The sequence below is a fragment of the Procambarus clarkii genome, chromosome 31, assembly GCF_040958095.1.
Source record: "Procambarus clarkii isolate CNS0578487 chromosome 31, FALCON_Pclarkii_2.0, whole genome shotgun sequence".
NCBI classification, from domain to species: domain Eukaryota; kingdom Metazoa; phylum Arthropoda; class Malacostraca; order Decapoda; family Cambaridae; genus Procambarus; species Procambarus clarkii.
This window is the reverse complement of record NC_091180.1, coordinates 34,738,690-34,749,802: the sequence shown is the minus strand read 5'-3', so window position 1 is coordinate 34,749,802 and position 11,113 is coordinate 34,738,690. Positions and strand designations below refer to the sequence as shown.

The 11,113-nt window shown below is 52.9% G+C and overlaps 1 protein-coding gene across 1 annotated transcript; it reads left to right on the top strand.

Annotated features, from left to right (window-relative positions):
- The first annotated feature begins 1,035 nt into the window (after positions 1–1,035).
- Positions 1,036–7,314, top strand: LOC138370270 (uncharacterized). Its single transcript, XM_069334281.1, has 2 exons — positions 1,036–2,236; positions 7,079–7,314. The coding sequence occupies exons 1-2, from the start codon at positions 1,036–1,038 to the stop codon at positions 7,312–7,314; spliced, it is 1,437 nt and encodes a 478-aa protein (XP_069190382.1).
- Positions 7,315–11,113: the final 3,799 nt, after the last annotated feature.

Sequence of the window (11,113 nt, the reverse complement as noted above, 5' to 3'; positions counted from 1 at the left end):
CCGCTGAATCTTCTGTAACTTTGTCTTGTGTTTAACTAGGTATGGACTCCAGGCAGGAGCTGCATACTCCAGGATTGGTCTGACATAAGTGGTATACAGGGTCCTGAACGATTCCTTAAACAAGTTTCTAAAGGCAGTTCTTATATTGGCCAGTCTAGCATATGCCGCTGATGTGTGTGTGTATGTGTGTGTGTGTGTGTGTGTGTGTGTGTGTGTGTGTGTGTGTGTGTGTGTGTGTGTGTGTGTGTGTGTGTGCATGTTGCAGCCTATTTGTACCTGCAAGACTGAGCTTCAGCTCTTGGGCTCTGTCTTTACAGCCGTGAGTTGTCTAATGCAATAACTCCTGAACCCCCCCCCCCCTTTTGATTTAATCGGTAGTTACGTTCTACCTCAAGATATCAAGATAACTTCAAGATAACCTACCACCTGTTCATTAAGGTCATTTCACTTCCATTAAAAGATACCTGCAGGACTTATGTGGTCAGGTACTAGTGTTTTGTGTGTGTCCATTCTGTCAATCGCTATAAGTATTTTATACGACTGAATCATGTCTCTCTCTCTCTCTCTCTCTCTCTTCCCTTGCCTGGTTCTCGCTGGAGGGGGGGGGGGCGCTACTCTCTGTGTTCCATAGTATAATTCTACATCTACAACGAGGAGTAGATGGGATACTCCAAGTAGACACGTCAATACACGAAGATACATGGATACAGGCACGTGTGTGTGCATGTGTGTGTACTTCTGAATACAGTGTTCTAGCGAGGTTCGACCCTGTGTTCCTCCAAATGCGTCACCGGGGCGAAGAACACTCCCATGACGAAGAACACTCCCATGGCAATATACCACTTCTATCAATACACCAGTTGATTGACAGTCGAGAGGCGGGACCAAAGAGCCGAATCCCCTCCTATCCCCCCTTTTCTCTATTTCCGAACGAGGAGGCGCGGTATAACCAAATTTGGTTAGACCGCTCCTTTGGTTATACCCCGGGTCTGGCTCTTTGGTTAGACCTCAGAGGGCCACCAACCTCTCCTTAGTATGCGGACGCAGCCTCCGCGCCGGAAAGAAACGGTCAGGATGTCATCTCGCCAGTTACCAGCATCTAGTGTTCCAGCTTCCAGTGTTCCAGCTCCCAGTGTTCCAGGTACTAGTGTTCCAGCTCCCAGTGTTCCAGCTCCCAGTGTTCCAGCATCCAGTGTTCCAGCTCCCAGTGTTCCAGGTACTAGTGTTCCAGCTCCCAGTGTTCCAGGTACTAGTGTTCCAGCTCCCAGTGTTCCAGCTCCCAGTGTTCCAGCTCCCAGTGTTCCAGCATCCAGTATTCCAGCATCCAGTGTTCCAGCATCCAGTGTTCCAGCATCCAGTGTTCCAGCTCCCAGTGTTCCAGGTACTAGTGTTCCAGCTCCCAGTGTTCCAGCTCCCAGTGTTCCAGCTCCCAGTGTTCCAGCTCCCAGTGTTCCAGCTCCCAGTGTTCCAGCTCCCAGTGTTCCAGGTACTAGTGTTCCAGCTCCCAGTGTTCCAGCTTCCAGTGTTCCAGCTCCCAGTGTTCCAGCTCCCAGTGTTCCAGCTCCCAGTGTTCCAGCTCCCAGTGTTCCAGGTACTAGTGTTCCAGCTCCCAGTGTTCCAGGTACCAGTGTTCCAGCTCCCAGTGTTCCAGCTCCCAGTGTTCCAGCTCCCAGTGTTCCAGCTCCCAGTGTTCCAGCTCCCAGTGTTCCAGCTCCCAGTGTTCCAGGTACTAGTGTTCCAGCTCCCAGTGTTCCAGCTCCCAGTGTTCCAGCTCCCAGTGTTCCAGCTCCCAGTGTTCCAGCTCCCAGTGTTCCAGCATCCAGTGTTCCAGCATCCAGTGTTCCAGCATCCAGTGTTCCAGGTACTAGTGTTCCAGCTCCCAGTGTTCCATCTCCCAGTGTTCCAGCTCCCAGTGTTCCAGCTCCCAGTGTTCCAGCTCCCAGTGTTCCAGCATCCAGTGTTCCAGCTCCCAGTGTTCCAGCTCCCAGTGTTCCAGCATCCAGTGTTCCAGCATCCAGTGTTCCAGCATCCAGTGTTCCAGGTACTAGTGTTCCAGCTCCCAGTGTTCCAGCTCCCAGTGTTCCAGCTCCCAGTGTTCCAGGTACTAGTGTTCCAGCATCCTGTGTTCCAGCTCCCAGTGTTCCAGCTCCCAGTGTTCCAGCATCCAGTGTTCCAGCTCCCAGTGTTCCAGCATCCAGTGTTCCAGCATCCAGTGTTCCAGCATCCAGTGTTCCAGGTACTAGTGTTCCAGCTCCCAGTGTTCCAGCTCCCAGTGTTCCAGCTCCCAGTGTTCCAGCTCCCAGTGTTCCAGGTACTAGTGTTCCAGCTCCCAGTGTTCCAGCTCCCAGTGTTCCAGCTCCCAGTGTTCCAGCATCTTGTGTTCCAGCTCCCAGTGTTCCAGCATCCAGTGTTCCAGCATCCAGTGTTCCAGCTCCCAGTGTTCCAGCTCCCAGTGTTCCAGCATCCAGTGTTCCAGCTCCCAGTGTTCCAGCATCCAGTGTTCCAGCTCCCAGTGTTCCAGCATCTAGTGTTCCAGCTCCCAGTGTTCCAGCTCCCAGTGTTCCAGCATCCAGTGTTACCTGGTTACCTGGTTGATTGGTTGCAGCAGTGTTCCAGCATCTAGTGTTCCAGCTCCCAGTGTTCCAGCAGTGTTCCAGCATCTAGTGTTCCAGCTCCCAGTGTTCCAGCATCCAGTGTTCCAGCTCCCAGTGTTCCAGCATCCAGTGTTCCAGCATCCAGTGTTCCAGCTTCCAGTGTTCCAGCATCCAGTGTTCCAGCATCCAGTGTTCCAGCTCCCAGTGTTCCAGCTCCCAGTGTTCCAGCATCCAGTGTTCCAGCATCCAGTGTTCCAGCATCCAGTGTTCCAGCTCCCAGTGTTCCAGCATCCAGTGTTCCAGCATCCAGTGTTCCAGCTCCCAGTGTTCCAGCTCCCAGTGTTCCAGCATCCAGTGTTCCAGCATCCAGTGTTCCAGCTTCCAGTGTTCCAGCATCCAGTGTTCCAGCATCCAGTGTTCCAGCTCCCAGTGTTCCAGCTCCCAGTGTTCCAGCATCCAGTGTTCCAGCATCCAGTGTTCCAGCTCCCAGTGTTCCAGCATCCAGTGTTCCAGCATCCAGTGTTCCAGCTCCCAGTGTTCCAGCATCCAGTGTTCCAGCATCCAGTGTTCCAGCTCCCAGTGTTCCAGCTCCCAGTGTTCCAGCATCTAGTGTTCCAGCTCCCAGTGTTCCAGCTCCCAGTGTTCCAGCATCCAGTGTTCCAGCATCCAGTGTTCCAGCTCCCAGTGTTCCAGCTCCCAGTGTTCCAGCTCCCAGTGTTCCAGCATCTAGTGTTCCAGCTCCCAGTGTTCCAGCTCCCAGTGTTCCAGCTCCCAGTGTTCCAGCATCCAGTGTTACCTGGTTACCTGGTTGATTGGTTGCAGCAGTGTTCCAGCATCTAGTGTTCCAGCTCCCAGTGTTCCAGCATCCAGTGTTCCAGCTTCCAGTGTTCCAGCACCCAGTGTTCCAGCATCCAGTGTTCCAGCTCCTAGTGTTCCAGCATCTAGTGTTCCAGCTCCCAGTGTTCCAGCTCCCAGTGTTCCAGCATCCAGTGTTCCAGCTCCCAGTGTTCCAGCTCCCAGTGTTCCAGCATCCAGTGTTCCAGCTCCCAGTGTTCCAGCATCCAGTGTTCCAGCTCCCAGTGTTCCAGCTCCCAGTGTTCCAGCATCCAGTGTTCCAGCATCCAGTGTTCCAGCTTCCAGTGTTCCAGCTCCCAGTGTTCCAGCTCCCAGTGTTCCAGCTCCCAGTGTTCCAGCATCCAGTCTTCCAGCATCCAGTGTTCCAGCATCCAGTGTTCCAGCTCCCAGTGTTCCAGCTCCCAGTGTTCCAGCTCCCAGTGTTCCAGCTCCCAGTGTTCCAGCATCCAGTGTTCCAGCATCCAGTGTTCCAGCATCCAGTGTTCCAGCATCCAGTGTTCCAGCATCCAGTGTTCCAGCTCCCAGTGTCCCAGCATCCAGTGTTCCAGCTCCCAGTGTTCCAGCATCCAGTGTTCCAGCTCCCAGTGTTCCAGCTCCCAGTGTTCCAGCTCCCAGTGTTCCAGCATCCAGTGTTCCAGCTCCCAGTGTTCCAGCTCCCAGTGTCCCAGCTCCCAGTGTTCCAGCATCCAGTGTTCCAGCTCCCAGTGTTCCAGCTCCCAGTGTTCCAGCTCCCAGTGTTCCAGCTCCCAGTGTTCCAGCTCCCAGTGTTCCAGCTCCCAGTGTTCGAGCTCCCAGTGTTACTGCTCCCAGTGTTCCAGCTCCCTAATAAGGAAACACTAACGCGCTACTGTCAATTCCAGATAGATTTTTTCCCAGGGTGAGGATTGGTAGCGGCGATTACCAACTGCTTCGCCAGTCGTTAAGGACTAATGATGGCTACTGGTGGTGGTGTTGGTGGTAGGGGCGTAATGGGGAGCCTGGGTGAGGTAATGACGGATCTATCATGTCTAGAACATGTCTAATTGCTCCGGTGTTTACCTGCCTCAGGCGGGTGTTGTCCCACATGTGACTTTTCTTCCTGGTGTGTAGCTGGTGCCAGAGGTATAGTTTGTTATGGTGCTGTTCTCCCAGGCAGGTGTGTGGTGAGTAGTGGAACTCTACCCTCAGGCAGGTGTGTGGTGAGTAGTGGAACTCTACCCTCAGGCAGGTGTGTGGTGAGTAGTGGTACTCTACCCTCAGGCAGGTGTGTGGTGAGTAGTGGTACTCTACCCTCAGGCAGGTGTGTGGTGAGTACTGGTACTCTACCCTCAGGCAGGTGTGTGGTGAGTATTGGTACTCTACCCTCAGGCAGGTGTGTGGTGAGTAGTGGTACTCTGCCCTCAGGCAGGTGTGTGGTGAGTAGTGGTACTCTACCCTCAGGCAGGTGTGTGGTGAGTGCTGGTACTCTACCCTCAGGCAGGTGTGTGGTGAGTACTGGTACTCTACCCTCAGGCAGGTGTGTGGTGAGTACTGGTACTCTACCCTCAGGCAGGTGTGTGGTGAGTAGTGGAACTCTACCCTCAGGCAGGTGTGTGGTGAGTAGTGGAACTCTACCCTCAGGCAGGTGTGTGGTGAGTACTGGTACTCTACCCTCAGGCAGGTGTGTGGTGAGTACTGGTACTCTACCCTCAGGCAGGTGTGTGGTGAGTAGTGGAACTCTACCCTCAGCCAGGTGTGTGGTGAGTACTGGTACTCTACCCTCAGCCAGGTGTGTGGTGAGTACTGGTACTCTACCCTCAGGCAGGTGTGTGGTGAGTACTGGAACTCTACCCTCAGGCAGGTGTGTGGTGAGTAGTGGAACTCTACCCTCAGGCAGGTGTGTGGTGAGTAGTGGAACTCTACCCTCAGGCAGGTGTGTGGTGAGTAGTGGAACTCTACCCTCAGGCAGGTGTGTGGTGAGTAGTGGTACTCTACCCTCAGGCAGGTGTGTGGTGGGTAGTGGAACTCTACCCTCAGGCAGGTGTGTGGTGAGTAGTGGCACTGTACCCTCAGGCAGGTGTGTGGTGGGTAGTGGCACTCTACCCTCAGTCAGGTGTGTGATGAGTAGTGGCACTCTACCCTCAGGCAGGTGTGTGGTGAGTAGTGGTACTCTACCGTCAGGCAGGTGTGTGGTGAGTAGTGGTACTCTACCGTCAGGCAGGTGTGTGGTGAGTAGTGGTACTCTACCCTCAGGCAGGTGTGTGGTGAGCAGTGGTACTCTACCCTCAGGCAGGTGTGTGGTGAGTAGTGGTACTCTACCCTCTAGAGTAGTGGCACTCTAGCCTCTAGAATAGAGGCACTCTAGCCTCTAGAGTAGTGGCACTCTAGCCTCTAGAGTAGTTGCACTCTAGCCTCTAGAGTAGTGGCACTCTAGCCTCTAGAGTAGTGGCACTCTATCCTCTAGAGTAGTGGCACTCTAGCCTCTATAGTAGTGACACTCTAGCCTCTAGAGTAGTGACACTCTAACCTCTAGAGTAGTGGCACTCTAGCCTCTAGATTAGTGGCACTCTAGCCTCTAGAGTAGTAGCACTCTAGCCTCTAGAGTAGTGGCACTCTAGCCTCTAGAGTAGTGGCACTCTAGCCTCTAGAGTAGTGGCACTCTAGCCTCTAGAGTAGTGGCACTCTAGCCTCTAGAGTAGTGGCACTCTAGCCAGAAAGAAGGAAAGCATTTAATGTAGTTCAATATACAAAAATAGTGACTGGTGAAAGATACTGAACTACAGGCCAAGTGTCCCTATCTTGCATACCTTGCAAGGTGATGGAGAAGATCGTGAGAAGGAACAAATCCACAAGGGCCGTGACGAGGATTCGAACCTACGTCCGAGAGGATCCCAGACGCTGTCTTAATCGACTGAGCTACGACATGGTCAAAAGAATTGCAACCAGACGTTCTACGGAACGTACTTGTTCTTACTTGTGTGAGAAGGAAGGTTGTAGCACAACTGGAGAGAAGGAACTCTGTAACACACCACCAACATGGGTTCAGGGGTGGGAAATGCTTCAGAGTTGCGAGGCGTCACCAGTGGAGTTCCTCAGGGTTCAGTATTCGGACCTCTCATGTTTCTATCATACGTAAACAATCATCCAGTGGGAATAGACTCATTCCTCTCAATGTTTACTGATAATGCCCCAATTCTGAGACGAATTAAGATAAAGGAACACAGCAAGAGACTTCAAGATGACCTAGACAAACTGAAGAAAGAATTTCAACAAACGACTTCTAGAGTTTAACTCAACTAAATGCAAGGTAATGGAAATATAAGGAGCAGAAGGTCGGATACAAGATACTAATTGGGAAATGAAATCCTCCAAGAAGCAGGTAGAGAAAAAGATCTGGGAGTTGATATCACACCAAACCTGTTTCCTTAATCCCACATCTAAAATATATCATCAGCGGCATACACTTGGTTCGTTAGCTTAAGAACTGCCTTAAGACATTAGTGTAATGAATCATACAGAATTTTGTATACCACATATGTCAGACCAATCCTGGATTATGCAGCATTACAGCCCCCAGATGACAGCCATTACAGACCCCAGATGACAGCCATTACAGGCCCCCAGAAGACAGCCATTACAGGCCCCAGATGACAGCCATTACAGGCCCCCAGATGACAGCCATTACAGGCCCCAGATGACAGTCATTACAGGCCCCCAGATGACAGCATTACAGGCCCCAGATGACAGCCATTACAGGTCCCCAGATGACAGCCATTACAGGCCCCCAGATGACAGCATTACAGGCCCCCAGATGACAGCATTACAGGCCCCAGATGACAGCCATTACAGGCCCCCAGATGACAGCCATAACAGGCCCCCAGTTGACAGCATTACAGGCCCCAGATGACAGCCATTACAGGCCCCCAGATGACAGCATTACAGCCCCCAGATGACAGCCATTACAGGCCCCCAGATGACAGCCATTACAGGCCCCAGATGACAGCCATTACAGGCCCCAGATGACAGCCATTACAGGCCCCCAGATGACAGCCATTACAGCCCCCAGATGACAGCCATTACAGGCCCCCAGATGACAGCCATTACAGGCCCCCAGATGACAGCCATTACAGGTCCCCAGATGACAGCCATTACAGGCCCCCAGATGACAGCCATTACAGCCCCCATATGACAGCCATTACAGGCCCCCAGATGACAGCCATTACAGGCCCCCAGATGACAGCCATTACAGCCCCCAGATGACAGCCATTACAGCCCCCAGATGACAGCCATTACAGCCCCCAGATGACAGCCATTACAGACCCCAGATGACAGCCATTACAGCCCCCAGATGACAGCCATTACAGGCCCCAGATGACAGCCATTACAGCCCCCAGATGACAGCCATTACAGGCCCCCAGATGACTGTCATTACAGCCCCCAGATGACAGCCATTACAGGCCCCCAGATGACAGCCATTACAGGTCCCCAGATGACAGCCATTACAGGCCCCCAGATGACAGCCATTACAGACCCCATATGACAGCCATTACAGACCCCAGATGACAGCCATTACAGACCCCAGATGACAGCCATTACAGACCCCAGATGACAGCCATTACAGGCCCCCAGATGACAGCCATTACAGGCCCCCAGATGACAGCCATTACAGGCCCCCAGATGACAGCCATTACAGCCCCCAGATGACAGCCATTACAGCCCCCAGATGACAGCCATTACAGCCCCCAGATGACAGCCATTACAGCCCCCAGATGACAGCCATTACAGCCCCCAGATGACAGCCATTACAGGCCCCAGATGACAGCCATTACAGACCCCAGATGACAGCCATTACAGGCCCCCAGATGACTACCATTACAGCCCCCAGATGACAGCCATTACAGGCCCCCAGATGACAGCCATTACAGGGCCCCAGATGACAGCCATTACAGGCCCCAGATTACAGCCATTACAGGCCCCAGATGACAGCCATTACAGGGCCCCAGAACACAGCCATTACAGGCCCCCAGATGACAGCCATTACAGGTCCCCAGATGACAGCCATTACAGGCCCCCAGATGACAGCCATTACAGACCCCAGATGACAGCCATTACAGACCCCAGATGACAGCCATTACAGACCCCAGATGACAGCCATTACAGGCCCCAGATGACAGCCATTACAGACCCCAGATGACAGCCATTACAGACCCCAGATGACAACCATTACAGACCCCAGATGACAGCCATTACAGCCCCCAGATGACAGCCATTACAGACCCCAGATGACAGCCATTACAGACCCCCAGATGACAGCCATTACAGGCCCCCAGATGACAGCCATTACAGGCCCCCAGATGACAGCCATTACAGCCCCCAGATGACAGCATTACAGCCCCCAGATGACAGCATTACAGCCCCCAGATGACAGCCATTACAGACCCCAGATGACAGCCATTACAGACCCCAGATGACAGCCATTACAGCCCCCAGATGTCAGCCATTACAGCCCCCAGATGACAGCCATTACAGTCCCCTGATGACAGCCATTACAGGCCCCCAGATGACAGCCATTACAGCCCCCAGATGACAGCATTACAGCCCGCAGATGACAGCCATTACAGACCCCAGATGACAGCCATTACAGACCCCAGATGACAGCCATTACAGCCCCCAGATGACAGCCATTACAGCCCCCAGATGACAGCCATTACAGCCCCCAGATGACAGCCATTACAGGCCCCCAGATGACAGCCATTACAGGTTCCCAGATGACAGCCATTACAGGTCCCCAGATGACAGCCATTACAGGCCCCCAGATGACAGCCATTACAGACCCCAGATGACAGCCATTACAGGTCCCCAGATGACAGCCATTACAGACCCCAGATGACAGCCATTACAGACCCCAGATGACAGCCATTACAGACCCCAGATGACAGCCATTACTGGCCCCAGATGACAGCCATTACAGACCCCAGATGACAGCCATTACAGACCCCAGATGACAACCATTACAGACCCCAGATGACAGCCATTACAGCCCCCAGATGACAGCCATTACAGACCCCAGATGACAGCCATTACAGACCCCCAGATGACAGCTATTACAGGCCCCCAGATGACAGCCATTACAGGCCCCCAGATGACAGCCATTACAGCCCCCAGATGACAGCATTACAGCCCCCAGATGACAGCATTACAGCCCCCAGATGACAGCCATTACAGACCCCAGATGACAGCCATTACAGACCCCAGATGACAGCCATTACAGCCCCCAGATGTCAGCCATTACAGCCCCCAGATGACAGCCATTACAGTCCCCTGATGACAGCCATTACAGGCCCCCAGATGACAGCCATTACAGCCCCCAGATGACAGCATTACAGCCCGCAGATGACAGCCATTACAGACCCCAGATGACAGCCATTACAGACCCCAGATGACAGCCATTACAGCCCCCAGATGACAGCCATTACAGCCCCCAGATGACAGCCATTACAGCCCCCAGATGACAGCCATTACAGGCCCCCAGATGACAGCCATTACAGGTTCCCAGATGACAGCCATTACAGGTCCCCAGATGACAGCCATTACAGGCCCCCAGATGACAGCCATTACAGACCCCAGATGACAGCCATTACAGGTCCCCAGATGACAGCCATTACAGGTCCCCAGATGACAGCCATTACAGGCCCCCAGATGACAGCCATTACAGACCCCCAGATGACAGCCATTACAGGCCCCAGATGACAGCCATTACAGCTCCCAGATGACAGCCATTACAGGCCCCCAGATGACAGCCATTACAGGTCCCCAGATGACAGCCATTACAGGTTCCCAGATGACAGCTATTACAGGCCCCCAGATGACAGCCATTACAGACCCCATATGACAGCCATTACAGGCCCCCAGATGACAGCCATTACAGCTCCCAGATGACAGCCATTACAGGCCCCCAGATGACAGCCATTACAGACCCCAGATGACAGCCATTACAGACCCCTAGATGACAGCCATTACAGGCCCCAAATGACAGCCATTACAGGCCCCCAGATGACAGCCATTACAGACCCCCAGATGACAGCCATTACAGGTCCCCAGATGACAGCCATTATAGGCCCCCAGATGACAGCCATTACATACCCCCAGATGACAGCCATTACAGGTCCCCAGATGACAGCCATTACAGACCCCCAGATGACAGCCATTACTGGTCCCCAGATGACAGCCATTACAGGTCCCCAGATGACAGCCATTACAGGCCCCCAGATGACAGCCATTACAGCCCCCAGATGACAGCCATTACAGACCCCAGATGACAGCCATTACAGACCCCAGATGACAGCCATTACAGACTTTCATCCGAGCCTGTAATAACCCTCTTTGGTGTGTTAACAATCCAAGATAACATCACCTTGTAATCTCCTCACCACAATCTCCACACGTCAACCAATCACGCCGCCGGCGTGATTAGCGAATCCTGACACCTGCCGTCCATACACGTATAAGAAAATCCTTACACCACCGAATCTATTTACAAAAAAAAAAAAACATATACCCCCCAAAAAATTTAAAAAATCTCCATTTCCTCCGAAGACATAAAACGTAACAGTCATATATTGGCTGTTCTGGGAACTATAGAAACAGGTTATATTATTATGTAGTGTAAATACATATAGGAAGGGCTCCTCGTAGAGGTGGAACTC

Bases quoted from the DNA above. Each gene is read 5' to 3' on its own strand.
- LOC138370270 (XM_069334281.1), top strand. From the start codon at position 1,036: ATGCGGACGCAGCCTCCGCGCCGGAAAGAAACGGTCAGGATGTCATCT. The intron at 2,237-7,078 runs GTACTAGTGTTC...ACAGGCCCCCAG, and splicing joins TCCAGCATCCAGTGTTCCAG to ATGACAGCCATTACAGGCCC.